Source organism: Acanthopagrus latus, chromosome 16 (genome assembly GCF_904848185.1).
Source record: "Acanthopagrus latus isolate v.2019 chromosome 16, fAcaLat1.1, whole genome shotgun sequence".
Classification (NCBI taxonomy): Eukaryota; Metazoa; Chordata; class Actinopteri; order Spariformes; family Sparidae; genus Acanthopagrus; species Acanthopagrus latus.
Genome location: NC_051054.1, coordinates 9821162 through 9839355, shown reverse-complemented (window position 1 = coordinate 9839355; position 18194 = coordinate 9821162). Strand labels below are relative to the sequence as shown.

Sequence of the window (18194 nt, the reverse complement as noted above, 5' to 3'; positions counted from 1 at the left end):
AATCATACTCATTTTCAGATAACGCTTCCTGTTGCATACTGACAAAAAAATGCTGTTTATATTTTCTATCGCATCCAATTTCAGTGTTATTTGGTTTCAAGCCATATCAGGTTTGTTGCCATCTCAGTGTTACACATTAACAATAAATCATCGGAATAGGGATGAATCAGTTTTTATTACTTATTTAGTCAAATATTTGGAAATGATTAGAGGAAGATCAGTTAAGTGATCAGAAATTGATTAATTGCCGATATTAAAACAGATCGGTGAGTATCATATTTACATAACCTGCTTATCTTTGGCCTTGAGTAATTTTATAATTTCTGCCTCTGCAATCATTTGACTTTTCAAGAACTGAATTTATACTTCCTCTCAAATGTATCATCAGTAATAACAGAGTAAAACTTTCTTTATCTTTTCAGTGGTGGGTCTGTCAGAGTCACGCAGTTTTTTTTTTTTGTTTTTTTTTTATCTTCGCTCCCCCACATTTGGTTCTCTGCGGTTTCGGCTCCTCTCCAGCCCAATTTTGACTCTTTGATAAACACAGTGATATATTGAGGTGCTCGGCCAAGGGTGGAGAAGAATTCAACTCTATATACAAAATGTTCATAGCAGATCTCCCGTCTCCTCTGCTGTGTACTCTTACGGGGAGCTCAGTGTACACAGATGATCCAGATGTTCCAGTCTTTGTTCATTAGCCATTTGACCACAGGAGGAACATTTTCATAACACGTATGGTAAGAACTTTTTATGCATATTAGTGGCAGATTGGCTATGTTGTTAGTAATGATAAAGCATTTATGAATGCCTTATTCCTTATGGTTATATTCTACAACCACCAGGCCATTAACTAATGGTTTTCCCTCAATAACCAACTAACTACTTGTTGTACGATTGTACTACAATCTTGATATTCTTTGTTCGGCATGGGAGGCCTCAGTATTGGTCTATTCTTATGTAATTGGAAAAGTGATAATTGTGTCCACTAATCACTAAATTAAGTCTTTCAAACTTCGAATATGTCCCACGTTGGCTCTTACTTTCTTATTTGTAGTCAGTAGAACTAATTTGGGTTAATTGGTGCCAAATTTATTGAGAATAAGTTATGAACAGACCTCACTTTAAAATGAGGAGCTGATTTAGCGTTAATTGGACACTTGTTTCATGTTTTGTTACGTAATGAGCATTGTTTGTAGCCTGCGCCTACTATACGTCCAACAAACAGCACTGGGATTTGAATTTACGACAGTGGTGTAGCACTCAGAAGCTGTTACCTAATGTCGCTTTGCGGGAGAGTGACCACTCTTGTGTTTTACTACCTTGTACGGCCGTACTTAGCAAAGCATATAACGATTGCAGTTAATGTACAACTGCTTTTTTTTTTTTTACACTAATTACTATATATCATAGAAAATATGACATTAACAAGTGTTTTATAGCAATAAATAACGGTCGCTTTATGGTATTTAAATGCATGCTGAAAATAATACTTTTTGTATTCTGTAGTTTTGCATGTCATTGCACAATAGAAATTTAGCATGCTAAATGTAATTTGATCAACTTTTAATGTGTGGCTGCAGCAGATCTAATAATGTTGGCATTATTTTCTTTCACTGACAGTATGTGTAATTTTTGAAGAAGTAAATTTGTCCAATGTCCAGTCAAGCGATCTCGTCATTACACTTAATATGAGACACAATCAACATTTCTGTTATATTTTTTTGAAGTGCCATTCTCTCCAGTGTACATGTTCAGTTAAGGCGTTGATGCAGTAGTAAATATCATAATGTATCGGATGTTTTAAAGCTGATGATTTTACTTTTATCAGCATTTCACTAATCAGTTATATGTAATATTTGTTTTCTAGCTCATGGAGCCAGTGAAGCTTGTATCTGTGGCAAAACTGTGGTCTGACAACACCAGTGCATCCTTGCCATCCACTCCATCAACATCTCCGGTCCCTGCAGAATGGGAGATGGTCTACACCATCATCCCTCCATACATCTTCACATTGTCCCTGCTCGGCATCATCTTTAACAGCTTTGTCCTCGGGGTGTACCTCGCCCACAAGGATCGGCTGACTGTAGCGGAGATCTACCTGTGCAACCTGGCGCTGGCCGACTTTATTCTCCTGTGTGGGCTCCCCTTCTGGGCCATGAACATCCTCAATGGCTTTAACTGGCCATACGGAGATGCCTTATGCAAAATGGTCAACTCAATCATCATCATCAACTTCTACACCAGCAGCTACACTTTGGGCATGATTAGTGTCGACCGCTACCTGGCACTTGTGAAGACCATGAAGGCCAGGTGGCTGAGACGGACCCTTTATGCCAAGGTGATCTGCCTCATCCTGTGGATATTGGGGCTCTTACTGAGCACACCAACCATGGTTCACAGAGAGGTGAAGTTCTTTGAGGATTTAGGGACAATGGCCTGCATACTGGATTATAGTCACAACAGCTCCTGGAAATTGGCCCATCAGATTCTGATGACCGTCGTGGGCTTCGTACTCCCTGTTCTGGTCATTGTTTTCTGCAGTGGGAACATAGTCAAGGCTTTGGCACAGAGAAGGGAGAGCTTTCATGAAGTTACTGACACAAAAGCTACAGTGCTGGTGTACGCTGTCACATTTCTATTCTTAGTGTGTTGGGGTCCCTTCCAGGTATTCACCTTCCTCGACATACTTTGTGATTTCCAATTGTTGGATGAGGAGCTGTGGTACCACACTCTCGATATAGGAGAACAGGTTTCTGTGTATCTGGCCTTTCTCAACAGCACCCTGAACCCACTGCTGTATGTCTTCTCAGGGCAGTACTTCAGGAGGAAGGTTAGTGCCATCTACAGGAGGACCAGACATCCTCGCAGAGGATCAGATATGACGACATACCAACGCTCAGTTGTGTCAACTTACATTAACAGAGCCGAGCAAATTAAGACTGTGGTCATTTTTAATGCAAAGGGTCAGATGTGACTCCTCATGACATCCTATCCTTGACTTCCGTTGCTGTTTATGGACAAACAATGGCGCAATATACAGGATATGAGTTATTTCCTGAGACGTAACACAATAATAATGCTATTAGCTAGTTAAACAGCACTATCATATGATGTTTAATACTGTGAATACTGGAAATAATGGACCCAATTAGACATGAGGGGCATAATCTAGATGAAATGGAAGCAGTTTGTATGGTCACAGTCGCCATAGAGGCAGTTGTGGACACACAGGATGCGTCTGAATCTGCCTTTCTGGACTATTCCATGACCTTACTGTTACTGACTTGATGTTTTAAACACACAAGCAAAACCAGCCATTTCTAAAATTTATAAACTTTTTTCTCCTCAGTCATTCATTCACTTGACTCTACAATGCAGTTTACTCTGCAGGCCGACATGAGGGAATGACCACCCTTGCACCTTGTGAACATTTACATTGTTTATCTCTGCATGTAAACAAACCATCTATCCAATAGTGACATTAACATAAGCTATTTGTGTGTATTACTGTGAATAACCAACTCAACTGTGCAGCTGAAGTCCTGTAATACATAATAAAATATTTATCCTGAATGAATGCTGAGACATGATATAAATCATTACCTGTTGGAGCATTTCTTCTTCTAAAACAAAACTGGACAAAAAAGCAATCAAAAAGCATTTTATGAACTTTTGACCATTACACCCTCAAATGATTGACTGATTGATTGATTGATTGATTGAATTTATGTGTTTCTGTCCCTGCCCCTCAAACACACTGAGGCAATATATACAAATTTGTGAAGAGGCATCTTCTGGAAAATATCTGTTATCATTGTTCATCACAATTGCCTTCCTCCGAACAATGACTGTGCTGCTTGTTATAGTTGAACAACTGTACCAAGGCATGTTTCACAACATCCAAGCTAAATGTGCTATTGTGATAGTGTTTGGTGGGGTTATTGGAGGGTGTTTTTTTTTGCATTTTGCATTTTGCATTTTGCCTTCCTCTTGTTATAAAAAAGTGCTTGCACAAGTACGCATCTGTGCATAATCAACTGGCAAGGTTGCTTAATTTTACATGTTACCTGATTGTTTGCAAGTTTCAAATCAACTCATGGAACTAAAAGCTTTTATAACTGGGCACAAATGAGACTGTTGCTTTCTTCTGTTTATTGGGTCTGCAGTGTGTTCCTACTTGCCACACATTTCCAGACGGCTATTTTCTGACTAACAACATTAACGATCGCAGTTAATTACTGTGCAAGATTGTTTTGGCCTGATTTAATGGTATTCACGCCCATGCACTGAAACACTTGATTGCATTGGGTAGGGTCACAATTCGTGCAGCAAATCTGTGACAGAGAGATTTCTTTCAATTATAACTTGTGCAGTCAGAATTTAACAACATTTTCTCAGTTGTTGCCTCACCTTTCTTGCTTGATAGGAGGTGTTTCTGTAGCACATTGAGACTGAAGACAAGGTGCATGCGGAAGAAATAATTGCACAGGGTAGGGTTGCGAGTGTCAGGATCTATCTTGGTTCTACCTGACACAACAACAACATCACAGTGACTTACCTTTTTTTTCACATGGCATTTGGACTTGTCAAGGCAGGTACAGCAACGATGCTGACGTCAACAGTGGCTCTGCTGTAATCAGTTGTCACAAAGATTCATGGAACTACAAAATGAACAAAACCAGGAACACTGAATCTGTCTCGTGCTCTGAGTTTTCTCAACGTGAAGAGATGCTTTTATCAACATAATGTGAAATTTAACTGAGTTGTGAAAATGGAGTAAGTATAATTGACAATAATATCTGGACCTATTCAAAACTATCAGGGGAGTATGACCCATAGTCTATGGCAGGGGTGTCAAACTGATCCAGTAAAGGGCCATGTGGCTGCAGGTTTTCATTCCAACCAAGCAAGAACACGCCTGATCCAAATCAGGTGTGTTCTTGCTTGGTTGGCTGATTGGTTGGCTGATCCAAATCAGGCGTGTTCTTGCTTGGTTGGAATGAAAACCTGCAGCCACATGGCCCTTTACTGGATCAGTTTGACACCCCTGGTCTATGGTATGACACCATAAAAAAGGAGAGCTGTCCTGTCAAACCCATAGGAATGAGAAACGACATATCATCAGAGTAACCGCCAACTGCTGCTAACGGTAGCTGCCCTTAGCTAGTTAGCTCAGTTAGCCATGCAGCTAGTGGTTTAGACAGGGTGCTCCAGACCAGGTTGGTGTCAGTCAGTGCGTTTACATGTACAGCTTAGTTGGATTACAGCCATAGTTAGACTATGCTGCTCAATCAGACAACTGCAATTGTCCAAGAATACATGCCGGTGAGAAAATCGAATTACTGGCCGAAGTACTGTATGTCATACCTCGGTACGATAGGAGGCGCTGTACCCATTTCAACTAGTGGTAACAGAGCTACCTCCAGCTGACCTCTTTACGTCACCTTGGCATTTGAGAAAGATGGCGTACGAAGAGCAAGGAGAAGCTACATCTTTGTACTTTTCGTATATGGTGTACATGATCATTACACAAACTAGATGCACAATGGCGCTCTTACTTGCGGTGATTTGGAGGGAAGCTGCCGTCGCCACCGCCGTCGCTGCCGCCATCGCCGCCGCTGTCACCGCTGCTGTCCTTCTACTTCCAGCTCATGGCCTGGTAAAAAGTCCCGAGCCTGCACAGAACGCAACATCCGATCTGATCTGATGGAACGTATACATGCAGAAGTATTGCGACTATCAATCGAATAACCTTGGTGTGTAAATCCGACTATGAGAAATCCGATCCAGTCCGATTTTAGTCAGACTAAGGTGTATACATGCATTTTAAAAATCCGATCATAGTCGGACTGATCCAGCTATTTGGTTTTCTTGAGTGTCATGTAAACGCACTACTACTGTGCTAGCACAGGAGCTTTCAAACCAGAATGGACCATTGCCAGCTGGTTAGCATGCTAACATCAACGTAATACATAAAGATCACTTTGTCAAAACTGCTACTTATTCACATTCTGTTGATAGTTTAAGTTGATTTTTTAAGCTTTTCAACAAACCTTCTTACATGTGGTACCTTAAAAATCGCTGTCTGTTATGGTCACCTGAAAAAAATATTTCAGAAGCCCAGAGGTCTGCCTTTAAACACCCTGGTTTGTTCCCACATACATGGCTGCAGATGGCCCAACTTTCCTGCAAAATATCATTTTTTTGCCACTGCAAACATGACTGAAAATGTGCTACATATCCACTGGTGTCATGTTTATCAATGTTGAAATGTCCCCTCAGTCATTTAATTAATATGTAATGTGAACGTGATACGACATGTCTTGCAGCAATATAAATACATAGCCTATGACAGGTGCAGAAATGTAACTGCTTAAATTTTCATCTTGGTGACTGGGCTGAAAGATGCATCTGACACTTCAGGAATTGCTTCTCTGAGTGTATCCCCATTCTGCTTAACAGGGACATCTCACAGATGAACAATCTCACACTGAACAATCAAATCTATCTCCTTCAATTAATAGATGTTACTCATAACGAGAAAGAGAGCTGATGAAATACCACCCATGTTGGTGTTCAAACTTCCAAATCTAGTGTCAAAGTCTATTGACAATCAGAATTGACCTTTGAAGCAAAATAAAACAAATGTAGATGCAAACTCTGCCAAAGCAGACAGCCGTGACGTGCACGCAGTGCTACTAGAAGAAGAAGAAAAAAACAAAAGAGGAACATCGTGATGTAAGTGGAGGGTGGGGGAAGGGGAGGGTTAGCATAAGTCACTGGTGCCCATATTTCTGAAAATATTGGCGCTCGTTGTCTGAGATCAGTTTCCCTCCTCCTTTCAGAGAGCAAGGCAGACTTACAGTACAGGAGAGGACGGTGCTGGAACAGTGTGGTGTGTCTGGACGTGTTTTATCTTGACTCACATCTGAAGAAGGAAATACTGATCTGCAAACAAGGTATGCATAAGTTTGTTCTTTACCCTAGTTAATGAGTGCCATCAAAATCTTGTTCAACATAAGCAATGTTTTGTACTTTATAACCAAGTCATGCAGACACTTTACAAGAATACACTAACTTTCATGGAGAAAAAAACACCTCAAACATCAAAGGGTTGAATCTAGACGTGACATATGGACACAACCTGTGCAGATAAAAACAAAAGTTTCTCTTGATTCGAGTTTCTTTTGATCATGCCAGCATGTTTAGTTCTAGATGTTGATCTGCTTTATCCCATGTTTATTTAAGATAGACATGGAGATCTCTATGACCACAATTAAACTGTTGTACTGTTTGATCTTATGAGTGCACTTAATTTGAGGTTGATTTCACACTGTAGTGAAAGAATGGATGCAGTAAATGTTAAAGACATAGTCGGCTTAAGTGCTATAATAGTATCGCACAAGCCAACAAATCCAGCTGTTGCATACGCATGCAAGTGAAGGAAAAAAGGCTGCAGTGTTGCTACTGCTTCTCCCTTTCCAGCAACTACTTTTTGGCACCTTCAGTAACAGACATCAGAGAGAGCGCCGAGTGTTGGAAACAAACAGAAAAAAGTTTGTTTGTGTTCTGCTGTTTTATAAATGTACTTATACATGTAGCAGGTTAAATAAATATTAGTATTTATCTATTATTCATCACCATGATGTACCTCAGATGTGAATATTGTCTACAGTGCTGAACAAATTCACACAAATTCAAAAGCTCATCCATACAAAAGAGGAACTTTGTTATCGTCAACTCCGAGGTTCACGGTCAGTGCATTAGCGCCCAAGGCCAGCTGGAAATTCAAGTGAATGGTATCTTTCTTCACTCACTGTTAAGGAAGCTGCAACCTATGATGGGTTATTATTTGCCTTATTTCGTTAGCATTTTCTAGTATTTTTCTGACCTTTGTAATTGCAATTGTTTTGCACTGATGCCCTCTGAAATATAGTTAAATTAATTTTTTTTTCCTCATTTTTCTTTCTGCTTTTTTTTTTTTTTTAACCTACGCAACCCAATGCATGGCTCAGAGTCATACGATGCAGTACGATGGATATGTGTGGTTTCTAAAACCTGTATTTGATATCCTTTACTGTAAAGATAAATATTAATAAGTAAACAATTACAATAAAACACAGCCCATGAAACTAACTCAAAAATATCCGTTTTTTTGTCACTGCGATCATGACTGAAAATGTCCCACGGTCTCCTTCAAAATATCCACTGGTCTCACATTTACAAAATGTTGCAATGTCCCCTCAGTCAGTTAATTAATATATAATGTGAAAGTGATATGACAAGTTTTGCAGCAATATAAATGTAACTGCTTAAACTGTCATCTTGGTGACCGGGCTGAAAGATATATCTGACACTTCAGGAACTGCAATAGAGAATATTTTCTGTGTTTCCTATCTCAGCATGACAGGAATGTTTTTTTGGCAGCTGCTGAGAAGATGACTCTTCTGGGATCACTCAAAACAGCACTGCTGTATATCTCACAGACAGAACCCTGTTCCCATGACTTTTATTGAAATTTCTACTGAACAATCAAAACTGTCTTCTTCAATTAATAGATGCCACCTGTGCAAACGTTCTAAATGTCAGTGGTGCCTGTATTCTTGGAAATATTGGCTCTTGTTGTTTGAGATCACTTTCAGATCAGTTTCCCTCCTCCTTTCAGAGAGCAAGGCAGACTTGGAGCACAGGAGAGGACGGTGCTGAAACAGTGTGTTGTGTCTGTGTCTGAAGGGAAAATGACTTATCTGCCAACAAGGTATGCATGAGTTTGTTCTTTACCGCAGTTAACAAGGGCCATCAACATCTTAACATGTTCAACATAAGTAATGTTTTGTACTTAATAAATGATGTTACCACTAGGTGTTTACAAGAATTTACTAACTTTTATGGGGGAAAAAAGCCATCTTAAACATAAAAGGGTTTCATCTAGACCTGACATATGGACACTAGATGTATATGCATTTGCGTCCTTTGCTTTGATGCTCACACCCCAAGACACCACAGCGAAGAAGATGGTGCTCGCGACAACAGACTCATAGAACATCTGGAGCATCCGGTTGCAGCCATTGAAGGACCTGAGCCTCCTCAGGAAGTAAAGCCGGCTCAGGCCTATCTTGTAGCCTGGCTCCGTGTTTGTGGTATTGTTCAACACCACACCCAGGTATTTGTAAGAGTCCACAATGTCAATGTCTGTCCCACCGATGCAGACTGGAGAGGGTGGGGCATTGTTCCTCCTGAAGTCCGCCACCATCTCTTTCGTCTTCGCCACATTCAGCTGCAGCTCCGCCCCACAATGGCCGTGTCATCGGAGAATTTCTGCAGGTGACATGACTCAGTGGGCTACTTGAAATCTGCAGTGTAGGTGGTGAAGAGTAAGGGCGACAGCACAGTTCACTGGGGGGCACTGATGTTGCTGATCAGACGGTCAGACACACAATTTTGTAATCTCACATACTGTGGTCTGCCTGTCAGATAGTCATCGACCCATGTGACGAGGAGAGAATCCACCTGCATGTTCTCCAGTCTGGCCTTTAGCAGCTTGGGCTGGATGGTGTTAAAGGTGCTGGACATGTCGAAGAACATGACGTAGACAGCAGTGTTGGGTCTATCCAGGGAGGTGTAGGCTTCCTGCAGCAGGTAAATGATTTGGTCATCAACCCCAGCATGGGGCTGATATGCAACCTGTAGGGGGTCCTGTGATGGGCACACTCAGGGTCTGAGGTGTGCAAGAACCAGCCTCTCCACAACCTTCATGATGTGAGAGGTCAGTGCAATCGGCCTGTAGTCATCCAGTACCACAGGATGTCATTTTTTGGGCACTGGAAAGAGGCAGGATGTTTTCCAGAGCACTGACACTCTCTGAAGGTGGAGGCTCAGGTTAGAGAGGTGCCAGAGAGAGCTGGCCGGCACAGGCCTTCAGCACGCGAGGGCTGATGCGGTCCGGTCCAGCAGCTTTTCTCTGATTGAGCCTCCCCAGCTCTCTCCTCACCTGGCTGGATGTTGATGTTCAAGTCCGGGTTGGGGGGTGGGGGGTGGTGCAGAGTGGTGACTGCTGCAGGAGTTTGTAGGCAGCAATGGGGGAAGTGCAAGAGTCCTGGTGGAGGGGTGTGTGAGAAAGTCTGTGGTGGGGGCCAGCAGGGAGGTTGGGAGTGGGGGAGAAGGAGGTGGTGAAAGGTGGTGTCCGCTGCAGGGGTTGGTGCGGGGCTGTGGGGCTGGTGTGGAGCTGTGGGGGGGTTGTATCCAGAGTTGGTTGCTCAGAGGAGCAGCAGGGGGGCTGCTGGGGGAGCTGGAGTCCAACCATAGTTTGTTTCGCTCAGCTGTTCCTCCACCTCTCCTCTGGAAGCTGGTGATCTCCCTCATCCCCCTCCATACATCCCCGGTGTTATTGTTTTCCAGTTTGAATTCCAGCTCTCTCCTGTAGTTTTCCCTACTCTCCCTGATGCTGTGTATTAGTTCTCTCTGAACACGCTTGAGTTCTGCACGGTCCCCTCACCTGAAGACCCCCTTTTTCTCGTTGAGTAGGGCCTTCAGGTCGCTGGTTACCCAGGGTTTGTTGTTTGGGTAACAGCGGACCTCTTTAGTGGGGATGGGGAACCCATGCAGAACCCAATGTAATCAGAGACGCAATCAGAGATGCCATCAATGTCCTCGCCGTGTGGTTTGTAGAGTGCATCCCAGTCAGTGGCTTCCAGGAAACCCTGCAGTGATTCCATGGCCTCCGGAGACCATTTCCTCACAGTTCTCACTGTCACTGGCAGCTGCTGAACCACAGGCTTGTATGATGGGGAGAGTAGGATGAGGTTGTGGTCTGACCTTCCCAGGGGAGGGAGGGCAGTGAAGCTGTATTATCTTAACATTAGCATACAGCTGGTGTATAAATTTATTGTCCCTTGTTGTGCATTTGAAAAACTGGTGAAATGTTGGGAGTGTGGATGAGAGAGAGACGTGGTTGAAGTCACCTGTGATGATTACGAAGGCTGCGTGGTGTTTCGTCTGTAGTGCCGCGATCGCAGCATGGATGACATCACATGCGGCATCTGCATTTCCAGAATGGCGGAACGTAAACAGTTATGGCGATGACACTGGTAAACTCCCGTGGCAGATAATATGGACACAGTCTGATGGCAATGAGCTCGATGTCCGGGCTGCAGAACCGGTCTTTCACAGAGATGTGCCCGGGGTGACACCACCTGTTGTTGACGAGCACAGCGAGCCCTCCTCCTTTCTTCGTGCCCCTCGCGGTGGTGTCTGTGTTGGCTCGGACCGTGTGGAAGCCGGGGATAGTGGTGTTGGAGTCCGGTATCTGCTCATATAGCCACGTTTCCGTGAAACACATGATAATGGACTCTCTGTTTTCCCGCTGCGTCCTGGCGAGCACTTCCAGTTAGTCAATTTTATTTGCCAGGGATCTTACATTTCCAGTGATAACTGCCGGGATGCAGCTATCACTGGAAATAACTGGAACTGGAAATATCACTGGAAATAATAACGTCTTCTCCTCCTTAGCTCCTTCGGTACTGTCGGTTTGGAGCCTCAGGGCGATCAGCAGGTCGCGATTGTAAACGTTGCCGGCTGTAGAGCAGGCACGGCTTCCAGTCACCAGGAGAGACCAAAGCATGAAAAAAGGAACTAGGAGATATCCAAACTGTTGGAAAAGCATCTTGGTGTGTGGATAGTGTTTATCCACAGCACAGAGTACAAATAATAAACAAAAAAAGCAAGCTAAAAACACAATAAAAACTCAATAAAAACTATGAAATACCAGGAGTTGCTACAATAGGCTGCCACTGGCACAGCGCCATCTTTGCTTAATGCTCAACATGCACAGTTAAAACAAAACAAAACAAACAAAAAAAAAAACAAGTTTCTTTCAGTCATGCCAACAACTCAACGTCAGCTCTGTCTCGCCTCAACATGTTCAGTTCTACATGTTGATCTGCTTTATCCCATGTTTGTTTAAAATAGACAGGGAGGTTCCTATGACCACTATCAAACTGTTGTACTGTTGGTGTTTTTCAAACCTTTGTGGTCACTTGCGCAATACATTTTTCACACTGATGCCCTCTGAAATACAGTAATAGAATTTTTTTTTCTATTTACCTTTCTCTTTTTTGTTTTTGTTTTTGTTTTTTTTTTTACATACAAGCCATAACTGAATGCATGGCTCAGAGTCATGCTATGTGATTGGTATATGTTAATGTGAAGGAACAAAGACTGATCTGCAAACAAGGTATGCATAAGTTTGTGCTTTAGTAGTAGTTAACAAGGGCCATCAACATCTCAACATGTTTAAGATAAGTAATGTTTTGTACTTAATAAATGATGTTATCTCTAGGTTTTTACGAAAAAGGTTCTAACTTTAATTCATGTGTTCTCTTTTTTGTTTTTTGTTTTTTGTTTTTTTTTACATACGCAACCCGCATGGCTCAGAGTCATACAATGCAGTATGATGAGTATGTGTTTTCTGAAACCTGTATTTAGGATCCTTTAAAGAAAAAGGTAAATTACAAACAAATTACAACCAAACACAGCCCATAAATGATCAATTTTCGATATTTACAAGATAATACCTTGGCATTCTCTTTGCAGACCACAAAATTTTAGTCAATTTCTCAGGAAATAATGTATGGTTCTTGAAAAGGGATCCTAGATCTGGTGAGTTTCATTTATGGTTAAGCCATCATAGGTGGTTTAAAAATCAGAGTTAGAGTTGATATTGAATTACGCTTGACTGAACTAAGTGGGATGTTGTGCCTTGGTAAGGTATGTGCTTTACTGAGTGCCAGTCTGGTTTGAAGAGCTATCACAGTGGTGTACCAGACAAGATCGCCGTAAAACTGACTAATATTCAGGCTGAAATTTACCACCCTTTTGAGGAAACTGCATTAAATTGGGGAAACATTACTGTATCAGAATGTTCAGCATAACTCCAAATTCACTGCTTCTCAATATTTCTTGTTATGGTTTCAAATTGTCTTTGTTTTAATGTTTTGTCTTGTTTGCTGTCCTCTGTCTCCCCACAGTGTCCCCACTACCATCAGCACTATGGCAGCAGGTGAAGGCCTAAACAGCACAAATGGATCTGACTGTCCAAATCCAGAAGAAACTGTGGCTTGGGTTGTCAGTGTGGTGCCGGTGTGTATCCTGGTCTTCACTGCGCTGGGGATCGTGTTTAATGTGTTTGTCCTGATGGTTTTCTTCCTCCACAAGAAGGCCTGCACCGTGCCCGAGATCTACTTGAGCAACCTGGCTGCTGCTGACCTCGTCCTATTGGCTTGTTTGCCCTTCTGGGCTGTCAACTTATCCAAACAGCACAACTGGGTTTTTGGTCGGGTCATGTGCCGTTTGGTCAACCTGGGCATTAACATGAACGTCTTCTGCAGCATCTACTTCCTAGTTCTAGTGAGCATAGATCGCTATGTGGCACTGGTGCACACAATGTCCCATAACAGAATGCGTAGGCCAAAATATGCCAGACTGGGCTGTCTGATGGTGTGGGGTTTCGGCTTGCTCATGGGTGTCCCCACACTCGTTTACAGGGAACTGTTAACTAACTGTAATCATACTTATTGCTTTCTTAACTATACACTCCGTGAACATTTGCTCTTTCAGGGGTTGCAGATTTTGTTCAGCTTCATCATCCCCACTTTCATTATTTCTTTCTGCACTTTCAAGATAATCAAAGCTCTGCAAAACCGGTTAAATGAGGGGTCAAGGAGCCAAATTGTTGAGCACAAGGCCACCACTCTGGTGCTTGTGGTTCTCCTGGCTTTCGTGATCTGCTGGTTGCCATTTCACGTGTTTAGGATAGTAGAATTGCTGAAATATTCTGGACTCTCAGGGATAAACACCAAGGTGGTGGACACCTGCGTCCAAATCTTCGTCTACTTAGCTTACTTCAACAGTGTTCTCAACCCCCTCCTCTACGTCATTGTAGGGAAGAACTTCCGGAAAAAAGCTCAAGAAGTCTTCAGTCAGCAGGGAAGTGCATCATCTTTCAGCACATCATCCACACGCACAAGCCTGTCGAGAAGCTTTAAACTGGTGAATTTCTCAAGCTGAACTGCAAAAATGTGACTTTTTTCAGAAGTCACGGTTTTTGGTTTTTGTCACACACTTTCAACATAATGACATGGACTTTTTTCTATTCACAGATAAGAAATGTATGTGAAGTTTTAGCCAGTATGTTTTTGTCTTATGAGTATATGGGTTTCATTTTGTGTATTAACCACTGTTTGCAAAAAAGCTGAACAAGTCAAGACGATGGTACGTTTACTTGGCTAGAAGCATGATATACCCCTTTGACAGATACCCATCAGATCTTGCTTAATATGATCATAGTATGATTGTTTGATGTGGGTTGAACATAACCAAGAGTTTTGACTAAGAGCACTGGTGGAAGGAGTATTATACAATGATTAGTTCAGACCAAGCAATCTGATTGATCAACAAGAAATTTAGAATGTGCTCAAATCAGCATGACAGCACATCTGACTCATTACTCAAAATATTACTCCGCCAAGTCTGTGGCAACATTATATCCATCTCCATGGCAACATTAAACCTGTCAGAGCTGGAGTAGGAAATGGTGGAAAAATGGGCTACAAAATGGATCAAGTCAGCCTCCCAACCAGCTCTAAAACATCACCTGGTAAACGGCAGAGATCCCACATGTACTTTATGAACAGCTACTTCAACAACTGTAATTTTAATGGCAGTATGCAAGTTAATTTCTGTAATAGCCCCAAACAGGTGCTGCAGGTCGCGAAGATGCTGTCAGTGGAGACTTGACAGTGGAAACACACTTTATTAATTTGTTCTTAAATATGGCAGTACCTTTGATTTTGTATATTATTAATATTTAAATATTTAAGAGCACACTGGAGTTAAATAAAGTGATTAATCTGGGATGTCTCTGTTCTATATATTAGATAATAATAAGATAAAAATGAAACAAGTCTGAGCTGAGTATTTTAACCCTAACCCGCGTTAAAACATTAACGTCAGCTCACTTATCTGAGACTAAAAAATCCTTTCTGTTGCTAGGTCATTACTAAGGGTTGGATTATTTGCTGTAGTGGTAAACTACGTTCCATTACACATATGAGTCTACTGACGTGACTGATTTTGTTTCAGTTATTAGTCAGACCCCATGTGTTTCCTTGGAAACGCGACGCACACTAGCAAAAACCTTTAAAATTTGAGAGCAAATTGTCCATCAACATGGATATATTTTGATTATACATTTTATTTTTGTTGGTATTAGTTGTATAATCGCAATATTACCCTCGAGGGTGTGCTTTAACGTCATTTGAGCACTTCAGCACAAGTGCCTCGGTCCTGACCGCATCACTGTCGTGCTCAAATGACTTTAAAGCACACCCTCGAGGATAATATTGCTTAATTCAGATCCTGTTTTTAATAACACATTATAAAACGTATACCAATACAAGTAAATGTCCTGCATTCCAAACATTACTCAAGACAAAGTCTGAGGGTAAAATCAGCTTAATGTACTTGTGAAAAGTAAAAGTAGTCAGTCAGCGTGTCAGTGTTTTCCTATTAAATCTTGTGTTTTTGGATCAATATTAAGGCTGCATGTGTGTGTTGCATTTTACTGTTTTAGAGCTCATTTGAACTACTCTGTATAATGTTTGAGCTACATCAATGCGTGATAATCTATGAGATCATCGAATGGTTTTAGTTTCGTCTTGTGAGAACTGCATATATCAAAGTTGTTTTAGTCCCAACTGGATAACATAGGAATGCATTCGAGAGAATTTATATGTATACGGTAACAATATGTATACTGTAAGCGGTCTGACAAATGAAGAGTCTTAGAAAGTACGATATTTACCCCTGAGATGTAGTGGAATTGAAGTGGAGTAAAGAACAAGTATCTTGAATTTGTACTTAATTACAGTATTTGGGGAAATGCAATAGTTTCTCTCCATCATGGGCCAAGAGGCCAGTGACACAAAGATGAAAGCACAGCTGTATGCTGTCAAGGTATGTTGCTTATTTTGATGGGCTCTTTTCCCAGTGATAAACATCTGTCAGTTTAGATGACTTGGTCTGATGATGTTTTAGGTGTTTGTGTGGACTTGCCTGATTTCAGGAAAGAAGGAAAAGAAAGGAAAGCTGCGGAGCGGGAAGGAGCAACATGATCGCAGATGATGATCACAAATCAGCGCCTGTTTAGTCAACAGAGCAGAGGAAATGAACGCCAGGGATTAGATCCATTTGACATTGTGTATTCTACCACGTCTGCTCCAACTTCCAAGGAAATTTGACTCAAATTTCTGTATCTGCCATTTTAGCACTTAGTCTGTTAAGTAGCATATGAAAGCACTGCTGATGAAGCAACAGCAACAGGAAAATGTTACATCATGTCAGTGCAACACCACAATGTGTTTTTTATTTTGAAGTAATGGGCATAAATTACGATAATGGAAATAATGGACAAGAGAGACAGAAACACACTCTGTGTCTCTTGAGTGTCTTAACACTGTGGGATGTAATGTGTAATGTGAGTCGTGTAAGATTTTTACTGTGCACATGTCTGTGAATGTGTCTGAATGTCAACTTGCTATTTATACACTGTACATACATTTGCATGCTTGTGCACTTTGCTGTTTTTGTCGGTTCAGGTATTATTCAAACACACAGTAGCCTGAAGAGTAATAGCTCACAAAATCATAGCAACGTCTCTTTATGGTGTTAACACAACGTTACTGTTGCTCAAATAACTTTTGTGTATCAACTGTGGAACTTTATTGATAATCAATTTATTAGAGTGGCATTAATGCAGAAGTCCAAGACTTCTTTTCCTGATCCGCAAATAAACTTACAGCTTTGTGTCTTTATATAGACATGCTCAATGAGTGACATGGGATTTGTGTTTTATTTACTTTTCACAATAAATCAAGTAAGAACTCCTTCTTGTTTATGACACGTTTATTAAAGAAGTGGACATTTACATCAGCAAAAGCCTTTGATATCTCTTTTATCCCTCTAACACAACGATTCAAGTATTAAGTTCGTATATTACATTTTATTCATTATTGTCTTTTGACGGAATTATGATATTTTTGTCTCTAAATGAAATGCTAAGATCAGGGGACACAATGTCATTGCCACTGCAGCTGTCAGATAGACAGGTTGTAAACAAGACAAGACGATAAACAGATTCTCTCAGTTGCTTTATTTGGAAGTAAGAATGAGTTCACTCAAAATGTTGGCAATAAGCCCTCACTGCACAAAAGAAACATGTGGTCTGATAGATGCGGTGGGTCAAGGCTGAACTACACTACTGAACTAGGCTATAAATTGTCTTATGCACTGATGTCGGCCCATAGACAGTTTCTACTGATGTTGCTGTGTTCCCAGAACTTGAAAATCAACTCCTTGAGCTCAGTTTGATGGGAAAATTGCAGTCCAAAAATATTTGGGAAAAACAGACTTGTATTTTTACTGGGGAGAGCTCTAGTTTTACACATCAGAGATCTCAGTTAGGTGTGCTGCATATTGGGGGAAAAAGAAGTATGAAGCCAACGTGGCACCAGGGGGTGCTGCTGGTAAATGACCTCTAATGATGTCACATGAGGCAGATTTGGTTTAGGCCACCGACTGTATAAAATATGGAAAGAGCTTCTGGGTTTGAAGTGAAGCAAGTACAGAAGTGTCTCACCCTGTATTCTTTCTAACCACTGGTTTCAATAAGAAATCCCATTGAATGTAAGTTTATGAGAAAATGACCCGACTTCTTTTTGATTTTTTTTACCTCAGTAAACAGTTTCCTAATATATTAATATTAATCCCTAGTTTTACGTCTTCTTCAAAACAGCAAGATGTTCATTTTGTAAACTACGGTCTCGTTTTGAGTGAATGAAAGGATAAAGCAGGATATGCTTTAGGGCGTGGCTACCCTCATCACTGACAGTTGATTGTCCATGATTGTCTGAGTCGGATCCAAAAAGGATATCCTCCCCAGCTGTGCACTGTCAGCATCTGCAATGACAACCTCTAGGCTTTCAAACCATAGTCCACAACACCAGTGAGTGACATCACAGTGGGTTTGCACTGTGGGTTCAGGCTGCGTACTACTATTTCCAAAAGTGAGCTTACCAGACCTTTGTGGCCCGACCTCCTCATCTCTGACTGAGACTATATTAGAAGTGGCAGCGTTACTG

At 41.4% G+C, this 18194-nt stretch overlaps 2 protein-coding genes across 5 annotated transcripts; both read left to right on the top strand.

Moving 5' to 3' along the window:
• Window positions 1-599: 599 nt before the first annotated feature.
• On the top strand, window positions 600-3573 carry bdkrb1 (bradykinin receptor B1). Of its 2 annotated transcripts, XM_037071961.1 has the most exons (3): window positions 600-737; window positions 1868-2665; window positions 2811-3573. In XM_037071961.1, exons 1-3 carry the CDS (start codon window positions 735-737, stop codon window positions 2880-2882), a joined length of 873 nt encoding a protein of 290 aa, XP_036927856.1. In that variant the 5' UTR covers window positions 600-734; the 3' UTR covers window positions 2883-3573. The 2 variants fall into 2 exon arrangements, with proteins under 2 accessions (XP_036927856.1, XP_036927855.1); XM_037071960.1 differs by having other exon boundaries at window positions 1868-3573.
• A 3146-nt stretch (window positions 3574-6719) lies between these two features.
• LOC119004768 (B2 bradykinin receptor-like) lies at window positions 6720-16940 on the top strand. Of its 3 annotated transcripts, XM_037071963.1 has the most exons (4): window positions 6720-6738; window positions 6846-6959; window positions 8666-8758; window positions 13026-16940. In XM_037071963.1, the coding sequence occupies exons 3-4, from the start codon at window positions 8739-8741 to the stop codon at window positions 14062-14064; spliced, it is 1059 nt and encodes a 352-aa protein (XP_036927858.1). In that variant the 5' UTR covers window positions 6720-6738; window positions 6846-6959; window positions 8666-8738; the 3' UTR covers window positions 14065-16940. The 3 variants fall into 3 exon arrangements, with proteins under 3 accessions (XP_036927858.1, XP_036927857.1, XP_036927859.1); XM_037071962.1 differs by lacking the exon at window positions 6720-6738 and having other exon boundaries at window positions 6824-6959; XM_037071964.1 differs by lacking the exons at window positions 6720-6738; window positions 8666-8758 and having other exon boundaries at window positions 6834-6959.
• Window positions 16941-18194: the final 1254 nt, after the last annotated feature.